The sequence below is a fragment of the Prionailurus viverrinus genome, chromosome B4 (genome assembly GCF_022837055.1).
Source record: "Prionailurus viverrinus isolate Anna chromosome B4, UM_Priviv_1.0, whole genome shotgun sequence".
Classification (NCBI taxonomy): Eukaryota; Metazoa; Chordata; class Mammalia; order Carnivora; family Felidae; genus Prionailurus; species Prionailurus viverrinus.
In genome coordinates this window covers 61,637,903-61,659,355 of record NC_062567.1, presented here as the reverse complement: position 1 = coordinate 61,659,355, position 21,453 = coordinate 61,637,903, and the positions used below count along the sequence as shown (strand labels likewise).

General features: G+C 41.0%; 1 protein-coding gene across 1 annotated transcript in view; it reads right to left on the bottom strand.

Annotated features, from left to right (window-relative positions):
- The window catches only part of BICD1 (BICD cargo adaptor 1), a 251,571-nt gene that overhangs the window by 58,786 nt on the left and 171,332 nt on the right, over positions 1-21,453 (bottom strand). The window contains exon 3 of the mRNA XM_047866664.1: positions 1,867-2,019. Within this exon, the coding sequence (XP_047722620.1) occupies positions 1,867-2,019 (153 nt within the window). The remainder of the gene's footprint in view (positions 1-1,866; positions 2,020-21,453) is intronic.

Sequence of the window (21,453 nt, the reverse complement as noted above, 5' to 3'; positions counted from 1 at the left end):
GCTGTGGGAGTATACTTTGCTTAGGGAGCTTCAGTACAAAGCAACATTCAGACCAGTTTTGAGATTGAAAGCCAGCACCGTCATTTCTTTGGGGAAAAAAACCAACTGTGGCATGTATACATAAAATATTATACTTAATACCGCATTAATTGGGAAGAGAGTTTATGATGGATTCTAACTCCTGGCAATAAAGGCCAACAGGAGGAAAAAACACCAAAAAGCTAAACCTAGCATTTTCTTAATTGGGAGAGACTTATAACACTACAGTGTATCCATTTGTCAGGGAATAAGCCAGAATGGCCCTTTGTGCAGAAAATGATTTCAAGTTAATTAATTAGACACTTGATTGGGAAAATTACCATATTGCATCTAGAAAATAAAACTGGAGAGATGCGTACATTTTCCCATTTGTTTGTTTTGTCTTTTTTCAAACTTCTGAGTTATGCATTTGATTTCCATATTTCAATTACTGGTGGAAGGGCATGGATGAGCCATAAACAGTAATCAGCCAGACTAATAGTACGGATTCCCACAGAAACGGCATCTGGGTTAATGAATACTCACAGGATACCTTGGCAGACTTTCAAGAATACCTAATACTGGCCTAAATTAACCTCCCGACTCTATCAGTCTACCACATGCAGTGATGGGAGGCTACAGCAAGGCTGTCTGGCCACACTCCTGCCTGTGCAGAGAGGGTTTAGAAGGACTGGAGCTAATGGCCACTTCAAATATCTGCACTTCAAGTAAATTCGCTTCAAGTCCTCTGCATTCTTCATCAGTGACCAAAACACCAAACAACAACAAAAAAAATACCCTTCTTAAGAAGTTTCTCAGAAACATACTTAAAATTTTTTTCTCAGACTGATTTTCTTCACGTGAGCTCACTGACCCCAGCCAAACTGAGACCTGGGATGCTCACCAGCCCTCAGAACAGAACATACACACAGGGAGTCAGTACTTAAACTGCAAGGATTGAGGTAAAAACAGAGGGGGATGTCCTGGTAGCCCTTTGTAATGGTCTGAAACCAACCCCCCCACTCCTGTGCTCCCTGGTAGATACTTTGTTTCCCCAACATTCCAAAGCTGGGGAGAAGTAGCAATGATCAGAAATCAAATTTCAATTGTGTCAACACGTGGATTTTTTTTTTCTTCTGGATTCTTTCTTTCCCTTCCCAACCCTTGTTATCTATCAAACCCCAAAATAGTTTTGGATAGAGATATCAGCTTGGGAAGGGAGGAGAAATAGAAGCATACACCTGGGATGGCCTCTAAGTTTACTTACTAAGTTACTTACTTTTGTTACTTACTGTAACATACCACAAGCAAACCAATCTGGAAAATTAAGCAATTAAACTAAGCCTCACTACAAAAAAAAAAAAAAAATTATTTGAACGTCCACACGCAATGTTTTTGGTCAGGTTACAGCTGAAGAAAAATCAGATATTATCTTTTTCTTATAATTTTATTCTTATTCATTTATATTTCATAATCCCTTTTCCTGTGTGATTTGAAAGCAATCTACAGAAAGAGAGAGAAGGGATTGCTCTTAATGAGAAGCTGTCAGGTTAAATTGATTATAATACAACTCAATTCCACCTAAAATAAGTTAACACAGGGCTACAGGATAAACTAAGATATTGCTTCTTATCCAGCAAAGTTTTATTGTAAATTATCCTTCCAGGTTTGACTTTTAAAGGTTAGCTGAAACAGGAGGAGGGTCAGGAAATACCAGCACATAAATATTGTAGGAAGATTAAGGCAAATTCAGGCAAGTTCCTTTCTGAGAAATAAAGAGATTTAACCTTGGTGGTCAGAAGATGTGGCTCTATCTGGAGTGTAACTCAAAAACTTTTTGAACCTCACCTGGTTCTGCTTTAACGTGGACACGAGTTTCTGCAACGTGATATTTTCTTCTTCCAGCTCAGTGTAGTCCTGAAGGAGGCGGGCTTCTCGGAATTTGTATTCTCGGATTTCATCCTTCATCCGTATTCTCTGTAGCTCCACCATCTCATTGTTCTGAAACAACAGAATAGACAATAGATATAAAACTTTCTTATGCTAGGTTTTATAAAGTACAGATACCTTGGTGGTTACAGATAATAACAAAAACACCTCATAGAATGTAAGTCAGTCCCACCATCTTTCGAATGGCAATGTAGTGGTATGTGACAAAACTTTAAAAGCACATACACGAGATTCAGCAATTCTACATAGAAAAAACAATTTTAAAAGTATTTTCATAGAGAAAAGTAAACCTGTATATATTTACACAAAGAACTGGAAATAGCCTATATGTTGGCTATCGGGGAAACAATGAAATAAAGAATCAGGCATCTGCTGAATTGGCATTATAAAATTATTTAAAAGAATGAGAGGGGCGCCTGGGTGGCGCAGTCGGTTAAGCGTCCGACTTCAGCCAGGTCACGATCTCGCGGTCCGTGAGTTCGAGCCCCGCGTCAGGCTCTGGGCTGATGGCTCAGAGCCTGGAGCCTGTTTCCGATTCTGTGTCTCCCTCTCTCTCTGCCCCTCCCCCGTTCATGCTCTCTCTCTCTCTGTCCCAAAAATAAATAAAAGTTGAAAAAAAAATTAAAAAAAAAAAGAATGAGAAAAAAATGAGCTTAATATACTGAAAGAGAAATATAGCTACAATATATTATGAAATATAAAAGAAAATCATAGGTTAGTACACATACAGTACCAACTTTCCAGCCTCCAAGTATGGGGGCTGTCCATCCACAAGTTTCCCAATAAGCCACATGGTCTGACCTGCGTCTGTCCAGCCCTTGGTCATGCGTGGCAGTCTCAGTAGCTTTCCTCGTGCCCCCCAACCATGTTGGACTTGCCAGCTTGCTCCTGCCTTGAGGCCTTTGCACTTCCCCTCCCAGAACTTCTTGCCTCCGGATCAGTTTATTTTTTATTTTTTTATTTTTTATGTTTATTTAGTTTGGAGAGAGAGAGAGAGAGAGAGACAGAGTGCAAGCAGGGTAGGGGCAGAGAGAGGGAGACAGAGAATCTGAATGAAGCAGGAACCAGGCTCTGAGCTGTCAGCACAGAGCTGGATGTGGGGCTTGAACGTGTGAACCGCCAGATCATGACCTGGGCCAGAGTCAGATGCCTAACTAACTGAGCCACCCATGTGCCCCCTGATCAAGGGTTCTTGACCTCATTTGTGCCATGGCCCTCTTTGACAACGTGTTCAAGGTGATGAAGCTTTTCTCAGAATAATATTTTAAAGGGTTCAGAGCATGCATACTGATTAGTTTGAGCTGCAGGCCCTTGAGAAACAGCTGATGCAGGAAGGGTTCTCTCTGTCCTCCCCCTTTCTACCTAAAAGCAGGACACGAAACTGCCCCTGAGAAAGGTGCTCTCCCTGTACCAGAAGAGAAGAACATTCTTATCAGCAGAGACAGTATGGGCACCAAAATGGACTTGTACAAACAAACCTACTAAAATAACCCTGATCTTCTATTAGGTTCTCCATACATTTCCTAGTCACTGTTCCACAATGTCCTGCCCCTAGCACAAGTTATCCTATCTTGTCACATCCCCACAATTTATCATTTTTTGTGTAAAAGGTATATATAAGTTTGGGGGCTTGATGGCTTCTTTGGGTTCTCATTTTCCTTCTAAAGCCCCCTGTGTACACATAAAAAAGTTAATTTGTATGCTTTCTTCTTGTTCACCTGTCGTATCTTGTGTATGTCTTATATAAAATGTCTTATGTTTAATTCTTTGGCTCAGGCACAGAGAGGAGGGAAAATTTCCTCCCTCAGAGCTTATGCTTTGACAGGATCACAAAGGATACTGATTATATTACAATTAAATTAATACAATGTTTTAAAAATTACGATATGGCAATCAGGTCATTTATTACAGTAATGGACTCCAATTAATCATACTTCTCTTGGAGTCTCCTCTTAAGCTGACTCTGAGCTGGCCTCTGACTTGCTCTGACCTGCAGAAGGTGGTGGAAGTGTTGTGGGATTTCTGAGCCTCAGCCTCACGAGGTGGAACAGTGCCACCGTACGAAGAAGCCAGGCCCGCCTGCAGGAGCCATGCCATCCAGCCCACAGTCAGCACCAGCTGCCAAGCACGGGAGAGGGACTTTGTGGACTATTTTGCTCAGTTGGGCTGCCGGGTGACAAGCAGCCCTGTGAGTGACTGCAGGCCTGTCCATAAGAACTGCTCAGCCGACCACAACCCAAATGACCGATCCTTGGAATCACGGAGTGATGCTTTAAGCCTCTAAATGTTGAGGTGACTACACAGCAATACTGACTGACAGCATAATCACGTGTGCTTCTTTATTAACACAACGTAATAATCAGATTTAGTGGCAGATCTAAGAAATACCATAATTTCAAAGCAATGATGATATTTCAATACCTGCAAGAACAGAGATGTGGTATGAAAATACTGATCACAAAGTAACAGGCGATGATGATACTACTGAGGTTTGACGCCTACATTCACATCAAGACAAAGTCAAATTTCAGCCTGACTTCAGTGAACGCAATGTAATTATTTTTCCCACCCAAGTTTATCATCAAGTCTCCTGAATTCTATCCATAGACTCTGAGGACCCAGGTCAAAAAAACTCTTCTGCTTCTGCTTGTCATTTAGATCTCAATTCAAATGTCATCTCCTCAGAGGGACCTTCTCTAAACAGCTAAGATGACAGCTCCCTGGCCCTCCCTTCACCTTACATGATTTACTTTATATGTCAGCCTTTAGCATATAGTAGGCACTCAAAAAATAACCATTGAAAGAATAGCACCAATCATTGCTGGAAATCATTCACGTACCTTTTATACTTTTGACATTAAATTTCCTTTTTCATCTGAACATAATGAACCTTTTCTGTATTGCTCATCGATGTGTCCCTAATACCTGGCAAATTTTAGGCCTTTATAACCATGGAATTAACAACAAACAGGAATACAAATGGTTAACTCAAAATTTAAAGAAGACTATTACTGCTGGGATGATGGCTTTTGGTCTTGCATTGCTTTAGAGTGGGGACCAAAGGGAGAATAAGACACTTTGAAATAAAACATACCTAAATCTGTGAAATAACTAGACTTGCTATAATTCTTCTTCACTATGTAGTCTAGCAACTTGGAGGCAGAAATGTTACTTTATTCCCTGTTCCTTGGACACACGTGCTCAATAAGTATAGAATGAAAAATAGTGGAGTTTGGCTATAAAGCCAAATTAAAATATTTCATTAAATTCTTTTATTTTGCAGAACATGAAACCTTGAAATAATATTGTTCTATTTCTTGAGAAACTTACCATTAACTGAGTGATATATATTTATTTAGTTGTCCATATTTACCTGCATAAAGATGTGAAGAAGCCTGATAAATTGGATGCCAGTCATTTATATAAAATTGTAAAGAAAAATGTTAAGATATAACACATGCTCTAAAATGTGAATGTGGACATTGTAAAAAAATGTAATAACCAGAAGCCTAGCTTGAATACACTGAGAATTAACCATTAAAATCTTATACAGTAAGATGGTAAATGTCAAATTTAAGGCCACAACAACGCTAATGAGCGTCACTATCAAATAACTCATAAAATGGCTAATGAAAACTCCTGATGCTAAATAAGGAAAAGGAGGAGCTTAGCTGGGAGACAGGTTAAGTTCAAAGACTAGCTAACAAGGAAACAGACATAAGGCCTAAAGGAAGAAAACTGGTCTTCTGTATTCTTTTTAATGTTTATTTTTCTTTGAGGTGGTGGGGGGGGAGAGCACATGTGAGCAGGGGAGGGGCAAAGAGAAAGGAAGACAGAGGATTCCAAGCAGACTCCAGTCTCCACACTGAGAGCAGCGAGCCCAATGAAGGACTCTAACTCATGAACCGTGAGATCATGACCTGAACAGAAGTCAGACCTTCAACCGACAGAGCCACCCAGGTGCCCCTGGTCTTATGTATTTTGCTAGAAGTCCTTGTTTTTGAACTGGCAAAGACTACATTCTTTGAGCAATGTTCTTTGCTTCCATCATAAATTTAAAAGATTTCTCCTATTGTTTTTTGTGTCACGCATCATACATTTATCTCCTACAATTTTTTCTTCCTGGGATAAGATGTTTCTGAGCTCTTCTAAAAACCCCATAAAGAATAAGGAGAGTGAGAAAAATAAAGCAGGAGAGAAAGGGAGACAAGGTACGACTAGGGAATGCTTTAGTTTGTCACCTCCAGAGACCTGAGCTCCAGTTCCTCCTCAGAGCAAATGGACCTGAAATGTTTGGGGTTGACTATCCTCATTATTTGCATTGCACTAGAGCATAGCAGCATTCTTAGTTTTATTTTAATTGATATTAAAAGGATTTCTTTTTGCGCAAACAATACATTCCTTCTATTATCGGCAAGAAGAAAATCTAAGCATTTGTTACCACACAAAATATTGTGTAAATAATGCCTTCCAGTCATATAGCTTAGTCTTTTATAAATTAGTTAATTCACTGTCACATTAGGTCTTTATAATAGCTTGTGTGAGATGGGAACTAGACCCTCCAGTTTATTCATCTGTAAAATGGGGATCCTAATACTTAACATTATGTGGTAATTATAAGGATTTAATAATGTAACATGGGGAAAGGAGCAGAGATGCCAGACACACAGATAATTCACCATAACACAACAGAACAAGTGTTGTTAGAGAGGTTCACACCACAAGGCTGAGCAGTCAATTACTACTGGTTAAGTCAGCGAAACCTTACAAAGGAAGTTACGTTTGAGCAGACCTTGAAAGACATGTAGTAGAGTTAACTAAATCTATAAAGAGACAGCCCTTCTAGTCAGAAGTAAACTTTTGAAACAAAAGCAGAGTCATATTTGTGTTGAGGGCAGTGTTAAAATACCCAGTGGTCAAGGGAGGGCAGAAGATGGTGGCGTAGAAGGACGATGGGCTCACCGCCCGACCTGCTGATCACTTAGATTCCACTACACCTGCCTAAATAACCCAGAAAACCACCAGAAGACTAGCAGAACAGTCTCTGGAGCCAAGCGCAGAGGAGAGGCCCACGAAAGGGGGTGGGAAGGGCGGAGAGGCGGTGCACGCTCCACGGACTGGCGGGAGGGAGCGGGGGCGGAGGGGCAGCCCGCCAGCCAAGCAGAGCCCCGAGTCTGGCTTGCAAAAGTGGAGGGGCCAGACGGTGTATGTTCCGACAGCAAGCGGGACTTAGCATCTGGGAGGTCATAAGTGAACAGCTCTGCTCAGAAAGCGGAAAGGCTGGAGGACAAAGGGAGGGAGAGTTGCTGAGCCCTGGGACGACGGAGCTCAGTTTGGCAGGGAACAAAGGCGCTAGCCAGCGCCATCTCCCTCGCCCATCCCCCAGCCAAAATCCCAAAGAGAACCAGTTCCTGCCAGGGAACTTGCTTGCTCGCGCAAACACCCAACGCTGTGCTTCTGTGGAGCCACCCCTCCGGCAGCGGGTCTGACTCCCTCCCGCTGCCACAGGGCCCCTCCTGAAGTGGATCACCTAAGGAGAAGTGAGCTAAGCCTGCCCCTCCTGCCCCCGTGCACCTTGCCTACCCACCCCAGCTAATACGCCAGATCCCCAGCACCACAAGCCTGGCAGGGTGCAAGTAGCCCAGATGGGCCACGCCACCCCACAGTGAATCCCGCCCCTAGGAGAGGGGAAGAGAAGGCACACACCAGTCTGACTGTGGCCCCAGCGGTGGGCTGGGGGCAGACATCAGGTCTGACTGCGGCCCCGCCCACCAACTCCAGTTATACACCACAGCACAGGGGAAGTGCCCTGCAGGTCCACACCACTCCAGGGACTATCCAAAATGACCAAACGCAAGAATTCCCCTCAGAAGAATCTCCAGGAAATAACAACAGCTAATGAACTGATCAAAAAGGATTTAAATAATATAACAGAAAGTGAATTTAGAATAATAGTCATAAACTTAATTGCTGGGCTTGAAAACAGTATAGAGGACAGCAGAGAATCTCTGGCTACAGAGATCAAGGGACTAAGGAACAGTCAGGAGCTGAAAGATGCTTTAAATGACATGCAAAATAAAATGGAAACGACCACAGCTCGGATTGAAGAGGCAGAGGAGAGAATAGGTGAACTAGAAGATAAAATTATGGAAAAAGAGGAAGCTGAGAAAAAGAGAGATAAAAAATTCCAGGAGTATGAGGGGAAAATTAGAGAACTAAGTGGTACATTAAAAAGAAATAATATACGCATAATTGGTGTCCCAGAGGAGAAAGAGATAGGGAAAGGTGCTGAAGGTGTACTTGAAGAAATAATAGCTGAGAACTTCCCTGAACTGGGGAAGGATAAAGGCATTGAAATCCAAGAGGCACAGAGAACTCCCTTCAGACGTAACTTGAATCGATCTTCTGCACGACATATCATAGTGAAACTGGCAAAATATAAGGATAAAGAGAAAATTCTGAAAGCAGCTGGGATAAACATGCCCTAACATATAAAGGGAGGCCTATAAGACTCGTGACTGATCTCTCTTTTGAAACTTGGCAGGCCAGAAAGGATTGGCAGGATTGGCATCTTCAATGTGTTGAACAGAAAAAATATGCAGCCGAGAATCCTTTATCCAGCAAGTCTGTCATTTAGAATAGAAGGAGAGATAAAGGTCTTCCAAAACAAACAAAAACTGAAGGAATTTGTCACCACTAAACCAGCCCTACAAGAGATCCTAAGGGGGATCCTGTGAGACAAAGTACCAGAGACATCGCTACAAGCATAAAACTACAGACATCACAATGACTCTAAACCCGTATCTTTCTATAATAACACTGAACATAAATGGACTAAATTCGCCAATCAAAAGACATAGGGTATCAGAATGGATAAAAAAACAAGACCCATCTATTTGCTGTCTACAAGAGACTCATTTTAGACCTGAGGACACCTTTAGATTGAGAGTGAGGGGATGGAGAACTATTTATCATGCTACTGGAAGCCAAAAGAAAGCTGGAGTAGCCATACTTATATCAGACAAACTAGACTTTAAAGGCTGTAACAAGAGATGAAGAAGGGCATTATATAATAATCAGAGAGTCTATCCATGAGGAAGAGCTAACAATTATAAATGTCTATGTGCCCAATACTGGAGCCCCCAAATATATAATACAATTACTCATAAACATAAGCATCCTTATTGATAAGAATGTGGTAATTCCAGGGGACTTTAACACCCCACTTACAGAAATGGATAGATCATCTAGACACACGGTCCCTAAAGAAACAAGGGCCCTGAAGGATACATTGGATCAGATGGACTTGACAGATATATTTAGAACTCTGCATCCCAAAGCAAGAGAATATACTTTCTTCTCGAGTGCACATGGAACATTCTCCAAGATAGATCATATACTGGGTCACAAAACAGCCCTTCATAAGTATACAAGAATTGAAATTATACCATGCATACTTTCCGACCACAATGCTATGAAGCTTGAAATCAACCACAGGGAAAAGTCTGGAAATCCTCCAAAAGCATGGAGGTTAAAGAACACCCTACTAAAGAATGAGTGGGTCAACCAGGCAATTAGAGAAGAAATTAAAAAATAGATGGAAAGAAACGAAAATGAAAATACAACAATCCAAATGCTTTGGGACACAGCGAAGGCAGTCCTGAGAGGAAAATACACTGCAATCCAGGCTTATCTCAAGAAACAAGAAAAATCCCAAATACAAAATCTAACAGCACACCTAAAGGAAATAGAAGCAGAACAGCAAAGGCAGCCTAAACCCAGCAGAAGAAGAGAAATAATAAAGATCAGAGCAGAAATAAACAATATAGAATCTAAAAAAACTGTAGAGCAGATCAACGAAACCAAGAGTTGGTTTTTTGAAAAAATAAACAAAATTGACAAACCTCTAGCCAGGCTTCTGAAAAAGAAAATGGAGATGATCATACAAATAGATAAAATCATGAATGAAAATGGAATTATTACAACCAATCCCTCAGAGATACAAACAATTATCAGGGAATACTATGAAAAATTATATGCCAACAAATTGGACAACCTGGAAGAAATGGACAAATTCCTAAACACCCACACTCTTCCAAAACTCAATCAGGAGGAAATAGAAAGCTTGAACAGACCCATAACCAGCGAAGAGATTGAATCGGTTATCAAAAATCTCCCAACAAATAAGAGTCCAGGACCAGATGGCTTCCCAGGGGAGTTCTACCAGACATTTAAAGCAGAGATAATACCTATCCTTCTCAAGCTATTCCAAGAAATAGAAAGGGAAGGAAAACTTCCAGACTCATTCTATGAAGCCAGTATTACTTTGATTCCTAAACCAGACAGAGACCCAGTAAAAAAAGAGAACTACAGGCCAATATCCCTGATGAATAGGGATGCAAAAATTCTCGATAAGATACTAGCAAATCGAATTCAACAGCATACAAAAAGAATTATTCACCATGATCAAGTGGGATTCATTCCTGGGACGCAGGGCTGGTTCAACATTCGCAAATCAATCAACGTGATACATCACATTAATAAAAGAAAAGAGAAGAACCATATGATCCTGTCAATCGATGCAGAAAAGGCCTTTGACCAAATTCAGCACTCTTTCTTAATAAAACCCTTGAGAAAGTCGGGATAGAAGGAACATACTTAAACATCATAAAAGCCATTTATGAAAAGCCCACAGCTAACATCATCCTCAAAGGGGAAAAAATGAGAGCTTTTTCCCTGAGATCAGGAACACGACAGGGATGCCCACTCTCACTGCTGTTGTTTAACATAGTGTTGGAAGTTCTAGCGTCAGCAATCAGACAACAAAAGGAAATCAAAGGCATCAAAATTGGCAAAGATGAAGTCAAGCTTTCGCTTTTTGCAGATGACATGATACTATACATGGAAAATCTGATAGACTCCACCAAAAGTCTGCTAGAACTAATACATGAATTCAGCAAAGTTGCAGGATACAAAATCAATGTATAGAAATCAGTTGCATCCTTATACACTAACAATGAAGCAAAAGAAAGACAAATAAAGAAACTGATCCCATTCACAATTGCACCAAGAAGCATAAAATACCTAGGGATAAATCTAACCAAAGATGTAAAAGATCTGTATGCTGAAAACTATAGAAAGCTTATGAAGGTAATTGAAGAAGATATAAAGAAATGGAAAGACATTCCCTGCTCATGGATTGGAAGAATAAATATTGTCAAAATGTCAATACTACCCAAAGCTATCTACACATCCAATGCAATCCCAATCAAAATTGCACCAGCATTCTTCTCGAAACTAGAACAAGCAATCCTAAAATTCATATGGAACCACAAAAGGCCCCGAATAGCCAAAGTAATTTTGAAGAAGAAGACCAAAGCAGGAGGCATCACAATCTCAGACTTTAGCCTCTACTACAAAGCTGTCATCATCAAGACAGCATGGTATTGGCACAAAAACAGACACATAGACCAATGGAATAGAATAGAAACCCCAGAACTAGACCGACAAACGTATGGCCAACTCATCTTTGACAAAGCAGGAAAGAACATCCAATGGAAAAAAGACAGTCTCTTTAACAAATGGTGTTGGGAGAACTGGACAGCAACATGCAGAAGGTTGAAACTAGACCACTTTCTCACACCATTCACAAAAATAAACTCAAAATGGATAAAGGACCTGAATGTGAGACAGGAAGCCATCAAAACCCTAGAGGAGAAAGCAGGAAAAGACCTCTCTGACCTTAGCCGCAGCAATTCCTTACTTGACACATCCTCAAAGGCAAGGGAATTAAAAGCATAGATGAACTACTGGGATCTTATGAAGATAAAAAGCTTCTGCACAGCAAAGGAAACAACCAACAAAACTAAAAGGCAACCAACGGAATGGGAAAAGATATTTGCAAATGACATATCGGACAAAGGGCTAGTATCCAAAATCTATAAAGAGCTCACCAAACTCCACACCTGAAAAACAAATAACCCAGTGAAGAAATGGGCAGAAAACATGAATAGACACTTCTCTAAAGAAGACATCTGGATGGCCAACAGGCACATGAAAAGATGCTCAACATCGCTCCTTATCAGGGAAATACAAATCAAAACCACACTCAGATATCACCTCACGCCAGTCAGAGTGGCCAAAATGAACAAATCAGGAGACTATAGATGCTGGAGAGGATGTGGAGAAACGGGAACCTTCTTGCACTGTTGGTGGGAATGCAAATTGGTGCAGCCACTCTGGAAAACAGTGTGGAGGTTCCTCAGAAAATTAAAAATAGACCTACCCTATGACCCAGCAATAGCACTGCTAGGAATTTACCCAAGGGATACAGGAGTACTGATGCATAGGGGCACTTGTACCCCAATGTTTATAGTAGCACTCTCAACAATAGCCAAATTATGGAAAGAGCCTAAATGTCCATCAAGTGATGAATGGATAAAGAAATTGTGGTTTATATACACAATGGAGTACTACGTGGCAATGAGAAAGAACAAAATATGGCCCTTTGTAGTAACATGGATGGAACTGGAGAGTGTGACGCTAAGTGAAATAAGCCATACAGAGAAAGACAGATACCATATGTTTTCACTCTTATGTGGATCCTGAGAAACTTAACAGAAACCCATGGGGGAGGGGGAGGGAAAACAAAAAAAGAGGTTAGAGTGGGAGAGAGCCAAAGCATAAGAGACTCTTCAAAACTGAGAACAAACTGAGGGTTGATGGGGGGTGGGAGGGAGGGGAGGGTGGGTGATGGGTATTGAGGAGGGCACCTTTTGGGATGAGCACTGGGTGTTGTATGGAAACCAATTTGACAATACATTTTATATATTGAAAAAAAAAATACCCAGTGGTCAGACTGGGCATTACTTTGCGGAAATCAGTAAAGATAAAGCACTGACAGAGAGATAGAAAGAGAAATTCACAAAAAATCTAGAAAATGGACAATTATTTTTAGCTTAGGTCTAAGTTCAGTATTATTCCATACAATAAAATGTTGAATTACAGACTAGTATTGTTAATCTATGGGATGGAGGAAGAACCAAAATGTTTTCAGTGCTTAGAACATTTTAAGTCCTTAAATGGGCTGTAGGTTAGAAAATAGTGCAGTTTGGTGTGATTGGAGCAAAGTAACTCGAGACAATTTTGCGGGAAATTCTATGTTAAACAAAGGAATCGGGGAGAACAAACCATCACAGTCTCTTAAGCAAAGCAGTCATGTGATCAGACCTATAGTTTGACAAGTGACCCTGCTTGGAGCAGGGAGGGTGGGCTACAAGAAGAGAGAGCCACAGAGAATGAACTTGAGCAGCCACTCCAAGAGCCAAAGTGAGAGAGCTAGGAGTACTGAGGTACGCTGCAGCTAGAATGGCTGACATGATAAGAAAAGAAGAGGGGAAAAAACAGAGTAAGGATAAAGGCACCTAAATCAAGCTGTAAGAAGAAAAGACATTTACGACAAAGTGAATGTGAGAGTTAGTGATGTGGCTTATAAAGTTGTAAGTAGTATCAATTTGGATAGTCAAAGCAGGAACTTCTGATCTGATCTGGACCAGAGATGCTGGTCCAAGTGGGAAAAGCTTCAGAGGGGGAACGGTTGGGGTTATTTCTCACTTCTCTGCCACAAAGTTGCCACTGCCAGGCAGTTTGCTTATTTTCCTTCCCTTGCCAAAAATTAACACTTCTCTCAGTTGGTGAGAGGAGTGGACCATTGTTTTCTCTGCCTCTTCTGGGCCAAGAATTCTCTGCCCTGGGGCCAAGAATGCCTGGAATTGGGTAGCTGAGGAAAGTGTAGGGGTGGGGAACGGAGAGGAAAAGGGGTCGTGACCCGCTTTAACCCAAGGGAACCTGCTGACATTGCCACCTGCACTGCCCCAACTCTCCATGCCTTAGGACCAGCATATGCTTTATTTGAGGATTCCGTGAGCACAAGTCTCTGAGTTTCTCTTGCGCGAGGCAAGAAGAAGGATGGGGCTACTGGATGACACATCGTGGGACAGGTCCTGACTTCTCAGTTCCTCAACCTCAACTCGGGTGATTTGCTCTTCTATCACACGTCAGCCACCCACTCTGTCATGTTGTCACCAGTAACTAAATCTCCTACTCTTCTAAATCATCTCTGATTCTCCTAACCCAGCCATTCTTCCACCTTTGATCTCCAACTTGCTCATTATCTATGACCTTGGGTCTTCACTTCCCTCCTCATCCAGCTTCGATCCCACTACTGTCACACACTTACTCTCTTGCAAACACATTTAATTCCCTTCCATCCCTCTCTCTTGATCATAAAGCTTAACTCTGCCTTGCATGCCCAAAGCTGAGCAGCCATACTCCAACACTTACTAACTTTGGCCGAGGTTACTTACTTCTCCATGTCTGCTTCTTTTCTTGCAGGAGGAACCACCTCCAAGGGTTGTTTTGTGGATTAAAATGGTACCTGGTAGGAGGGATCGATTAAAAAACCAAAAAAGTCTTGATTCTTTCAAATCCAAATGGGTCTTAAGCACTAGTGGTCATGCTACATGTCCACAATGTAGTAAGTTTCCTGCTTCCCTGTTCTCCTATCATCAGTTTCTCCTTCCCTCCCCTAGAACCTTGTCTCACATTTCCTTGGTTGTGGTAGTGTGGGGAGGAAGGCAAGGTTTGGCTCCTATTCCCATTCTCATTTTCATTAGTTGCTTCCAATCTACTGTTCACAAAGATAACAAATCCTTCCTTAAAACTAACAAACCTTGGGGCGCCCGGGTGGCTCAGTCAGTCAAACATCCGACTTTGGCTCAGGTCATGATCTCACAGTTTGTGAGTTTGAGTCCCATGTCGGGCTTTCTGCTGACAACTCAGAATTTGGAGCCTGCTTTGGATTCTGTGTCTCCCTCTCTCTCTCTCTCTCTCTGCCCCTCCCCTGCTTGTGCTCATGCTCTCTTTCTATATCTGAAAATAAATAAATAAATAAATATTTTTAAAATTTATTTAAAAAAACCCTTGACCTTTATATCTGTATCTCTATTTCTTTATGCATGATCACCCTTTCTCAGATCATATTTGTCTTCAGTCCATTCCAAGGAACACTGAAACTGCTCTCATCAAAGTCATCAATGACTTTGCATGCTGCCACTAGATTTGTAACAAGCATATCTGTTTTCCTCTTACTCCACTTCTTCAATGGGATTTACCACTCCCTCCTTTTAGAAACACCTTCTCCAATGGCTTTCCAGACATCTAAACTAACCTCACTGGTTGCTTCTTTAGAGTCCTTTCTGACTTGCTCCTCATCTTTCTCTGCTCAATCTCTAAATGTTGACTGTTCCAAATCTATGCTGAGTAACCCCCCTTTTCTGTCTACTTACTCCCCAAAGGCAACCTTGTCAAGGTCTCTGGCTTTCAATAAACCACCTATATGCTAATGATTCTCAAATCCTTACCAGTGCTAACAGAACCCCATGTGCCCTGCCTCCTACCTCCTTTAAAGAGCTCATCATTGGGGCGTCTAGGTGGCTCGGTCGGTTAAGCATCCGACTTCGGCTCAGGTCATGATCTCATGGTCCGTGAGTTTGAGCCTCGCGTCGGGCTCTGTGCTGACCGCTCAGAGCCTGGAGCCTGTTTCAGATTCTGTGTCTCCCTCTCTCTCTGCCCCTCCCCTGTTCATGCTCTGTCTCTCTCTGTCTCAAAAATAAATACACGTTAAAAAAAAATTAAAAAAAAAATAAAGAGCTCATCATCTATTTTGCTCGCATTCACCCATGAGGCTCCCTTCCTTGGCCTTTTGGTTTCTCAACCACCCCAAGTTGGGTCCTCCTTTAGAGTTTTTGCATTTGGGGATTCCCTTTTCCTTGTTCACATTGCTGTTTCTTCATTAGGATTTCAACCTAAATGTCTTCTCCATAAGAAGCTTTTCCTGATCATTCAATCTAAAGTAGCTACCCAGTCACATTCACATAATCCTGTGTTAATGGTCTGGAAAATGCTTATCGCTACTGATTTGTTTGTTTGCTTATTGGCTATTTTTTCTCCTACTAGATGTAAGAGCCATGACAGCAGGGACTTTCTCAGTAATTGTTTATCACAGTGCCCTAGAATCCAGTGGGCATGTCACACATGGTAGTTGTATCCCAGAGCTCAACTCATCATTTCAAGCTTGAACAGGATTAGTGGTAACATGAAGAGAAGCTAAGGAAGTCTTTGTAGGGTTGAGTATATTTTATACATGTGAGTTCATAAACTGAAAAAAAATTTCAAAAGCACACCTACGAAGCAGGTAGGTAAAATCCCCTAGGTAAAATCCCCTAGTGTTAAGAAATTCTTATTGGTGACACCCATTCCATGCATATTTATACTTTATTCCATCTCTAGAAATTTGCACTAAGGAAAAGATTTGATAAACTCATTTACTGTATTGATATATGACTGACATGACTCGCAATGTTATCTCTCATAAGAATGGGTACAATGAATGAGAAACAGAGCAAGACATCTCTGTGATAACAAGCTGATGGACACATAAGGATTTTCTTCCAAAATCACAATAAGGTAAACCCTATTGCTCTAACAGGCAGTATGTGGGCTTCACAAGTCTTCAGGAGAGCTACCAATGAAGAAAACACAATATCCAGAGTACCAAAGAGTCGGTATCTTTGATTGCAATCTAGACTTAATAACTAGGAAGAACAAACAGGGTAATTTTGAAATGTGGCTTAAAACAAACATGCTCAGCAAGAAAAAGGAAGTAGAAGATTTGTTGTGGCTGCGCAAGAGTAATAAAGAAGAAGAGAATTATGATTTCAGGACAGCATTTCCCACAGTGAGTTCTGAATTAGGCTATTCTATATAGAGTTACTAGGAGTCATTCAAACATAAGTTTGGGAAATACTACATTAAATAAAGTCATGCGCTTATTTTTGTTGTTGTTGCTGGACTTCCCAGAGCACTTCATTTGCTAGTATGCTTTGAAACTTTGTAAGAGCAAGACATGGTATGCAGTGTTTGCTAAGTTTATTTGACTGCAAGACTTTTGCCTTTTAAAGGAAAATTTTAAACAATCCACAGACCAAATCACTGAAAAATGTTATTTTGAGACAGTAAAATGATAGTATCTGTACAGCTGAATGGTGTAAACCACTAAGCCCCTTATCACTTGCAACTGCCAAGGGTTGACTGGACGATCAGATTTAAATAATGGCATAAAAATAAAAGAGAAGTGGATCAATATAAAAAAGGGTAAAATCGGGTGCCTCGCTGGCTCAGTCGGTTAAGCATCCGACTTTGGCTTGGGCCATGATCTCGTGTTTCGTGGATTGGAGCCCTGCACTGGGGTCTGTGCTGACAGCTCAGAGCCTGGAGCCTGCTTCAGATTCTGTGTCTCCCACTCTCTCTGCCCCTCCACCACTTGCACTCTCTCTCTCTCTCTAAAAAAAAAACAAAACAAAAACAACAACAACAAAAAAAACATTAATTTTTTTTTAAAAAGGGTAAAACAGGGGTGCCTGGGTGGCTCAGTCAGTTAAGCATCCGACTTCGACTCAGGTCATGATCTCGCGGTTTTTGAGTTCGAGCCCCATGTCAGACTCTGTGCTGACAGCTCAGAGCCTGGAGCCTGCTTCATATTCTGTGTCTCCTTCTCTCTCTGCCCCTCCCATGCTCATGCTCTGTTTCTCTCTGTCTCTCAATAATAAATAAATGTTTTTTTAAAAAAGGGTAATCAGGATCAGGTCCTGACTGGACACGAATTAGTGACTATACAAGAGCAACAAAGCCTGTGCTGCCTGGTGGGCAGATGGCCCAGACACAGACAGGGTGTGGGCAAGGATATGAGGGATGCCTAGGTTATACGAGGGGAGATGGTTTGCCCTTCTGGGAGGACTTCCCAGACAACAGCAGGCACAAACTCCCCTAGCTGGGGACAAGGGAGGCAGCTGACACCATTTCTCTTCCCCACTCCTCAGCATAAACTAACTTCATTAACCAGCACAGTGCCGACAGTGGCAGCCTAAATAAACTGCTTACACCAAGGCCCACCCCCCTGCACATTGCAGGTACTGCTTTTTGGGGGGAAGTATGCCTAAGAATCAGTGCAATGGGCCTCTCCTCCAGAAGACCAGCACAACCCCCCACCCCCACCCCCCAACAAACACACACCATGTCTACTACCGATCACAGAGTTCTGCAAAGCTTCAGCTCTAGTGGAAATAACATCAGGTCTTCTTTAACAAGTAGATCAGAGCACACCTAGTTAAAACTAGCCACACTCTGGCTTAGTTTAACTCTCTACAGAGAAACTCTGCAGAAGATTGACCTGAGGGAAAGAGCAGCCAAAAAACAGCAGCAGAGTGCACATCGCATACACCAGAGACACTTCCTGAAGCGCCAGGTTCTGGACGGTATATGACCTCTGCTTCATAAATCCATTTCTGTCAGGAGGAGGAAACATAACAGACTTTCTTAACATACAAAAGAAGACAGAGAGCTAGACAAAATGCCAAGATGGAGGAATTCATCCCAAAAGAAAGAACAAGAAAAGGTTAGGTCAGGGGATCTAAGCGAAACAGATATAAGTAATATGCTTGAGCCAGAATTTAAAACAACAATCATAAGGATACTAGCTAGGCTTAAGAAAAGAATAGAAGACACCATGGAGTCCCTTACTGCAGAGGTAAAAGTCCTAAAACTAGTCAGGCCAAAATAAAAAATGCTATAACCAAAATGCAAAACTGACTGGATGTAATGACCACGAGGATGGAAGAAGTAGAGAAACAAATAAGTGATATAGAAGATAAAATTATGGGGGTACCTGGGTGGCTAAATTGGTTAAGCATTTGACTTTGGCTCAGATTATTATCTTGCAGTTTGTGGGTTTGAGCCCCGTTTCGGGCTCTGGGCTGACAGCTCAGAACCTGGAACCTGGTTCAGGTTCTGTGTTTCCCTCTCTCTCTGTCCTTCCTCCACTCATGTTCTGTCTCTCTCAAAAATAAACATTGTTAAAAAGAAAAAAAGATAAAATTATGGGGGTGCCTAGGTGGCTCAGTCAGTTAAGCATCTTAATCTCAGCTCAGGTGGATGATATTACAGTTTGTGAGTTTGAGCACTCGGCTGACAGTTCAGACCCTGCTCTGGGATTCTGTCTCTCCCTCTCTCTGCCGCTTCCCTGCTTGCTCTCTCTCTCTCTCTCTCTCTCTCTCTCTCAAAATAAATCAACAAACCTTTAAAAAATGGGAGATGACATTATGGAAAATTGTGAAGCTGAAAAGAAGAGGGAAAGAAAAATATTAGATCATGAATGCAGACTTTGAGAACTCAGTGATCCATAAAGCCTAATAACATTCATATCATAGGAGCTCCAGAATAAGAACAGAGGAAAAGGGGGCAGAAGGTTGACTGAGGAAATAATAGTTAAAAACTTCCCTAATCTGGGGAAGTAAACAGACATCTAAATCCCAGAGGCACAGAGAACTCTCATCAAAAATCAACAAAAGCAGGTCAACACCAAGACATATCATAGTTAAATTGGTAAAATATAGAGATAAGGAAAAAATCCAAAAGGCGGCAAGACAAAAGAAGTCCCTGACTTGTAAAAGAAGACAAATAAGGTTAGCAGCATACCCCTTCCTCAAAACTTGGCAGGCAAGAAGGGAGTGGTATGATATATTCAATGTGCTGAATGGGAAAAATGTGCAGCCCAAGAATACTATCCAGAAAGGCTGTAATTCAGAATAGAAGGAGAGATAAAGAGTTTCCCAGGCAAACAAAAACTAAAGGAGTTCATGACCACTAAGCCAGCCTTGCAAGAAATATTAAAGTAGACTCTGAATGGAAAGGAAACATCAAAAGGGACAAAGACTAGAAAGGAACAGAGAAAATATCCAGAAACAAGGAGTTTACAGGTACTACCATGGCACTAAGTTCATATCTATCAATGATCACTCTGAATGGAAAAGGACTAAATGCTCCAGTCAAAAGCACAGTGTGTCAGAATGGATTAAAAAAAAAAAGACCCATCTATATGCTGCCTACAAGAGACCAATTTCAGACCTAAAAACATCTGCAGATTGAAAATGAGGGGATGGAGAACCATTTATCATGCAAACAGACATCAAGAGAAAGCTGGAATACCAACACTCATATCAGACAAACTAGATTTTACACAAAAGATTGTAACAAGAGATGAATACCTATATCATAATAAAGTGGTTTATCCAACCAGAAGATCTAAAGCTTGGAAATATTTATGTCAACTTGGAACACTCAAATATATAAATCAATTAATAACAAACATAAAGAACTCACTGACAATAATACAATAATAGTAGGGGACATTAGGGGTGCCTGAGTGGCTCAATCAGTTGAGCATCTGACTCTTGATTTCAGCTCAGGTCATGATCCCAGGGTTGTCGTATCAAGCACCGCCTCAGGCATCATGCTGAGAGTGAAGCCTGCTTGACATCCTCCCTCTCCCTCCCTCCCTCTCTCTGCCTTCTCCCCCACTCATGCTCACTCTCTGTCTAAATAAAATAATAATAATAACAACAATAATAATAAGAGACTTTAACACCTCACTTATAGCAATGGAGAGATCTTCTAAGCAGAAAATCAACAAGGGAAAAATGGCTTTCAATGACACACTGGACCAGATGAACTTCACAGATTATTCAAACATTTCATCTTAAAGCAGAATACACATTCTTTTTGAGTGTACATGGGACATTCTCTAAAATAGATCACATATCGGGTCACAAATCAGCACTCAACAAGTACAAAAAGACTGCGATCACACTATGCATATTCTCAGACTACAAAACTATGAAACTAGAAGTCAACCACAAGGAAAAATTTGGAAAGACCGCAAATACATGGAGGTTAAATACTACTAAAAACCGAATGGGTCAACAAAGAAATCAAAGAAGAAATTAAAAAATACATGGAAATAAATGATAAACAAAACAAGATAGTTCAAAACCTTTGGGATGCAGCAAAAGCAGTCATAAGAGGAAAGTATACAGTTATACAGTTCTACCTCAAGAAACAAGAAAAATCTGAAATATGCAACCTAACATTACATGTAAAGGAGGTAGAGAAAGAACAACAAATGAATACTAAAGCCAGCAGAACAAGGAAAATAATAAAGATTAGAGCAGAAATAAAAGATACAGAAAATTAAAAAAAAAAGGTAGGACAGATTAATGAAACCAGGAGCTGGATCTTTGAAAGAATTACTAAAATTGATAACCCCCTAGCCAGACTTATCAAAAAGAAAAGAGAAAGAACCCAAATAAATAAAATCACAAATGAGGGAGGAGAGATCACAACTGCCACTACAGAAATACAATTAAAAGAGAATATTATGAAAAATTATATGCTAACAAACTGAGCAATTTCAAACAAATGGATAAATTCCTAGTAACATACAAACTACCAAAACGAGAACAGGAAGAAATAGAAAACTTGACCAGACCCATAACCAACAAATCGAAACAGTAATCAAAAATCTCCCAACAA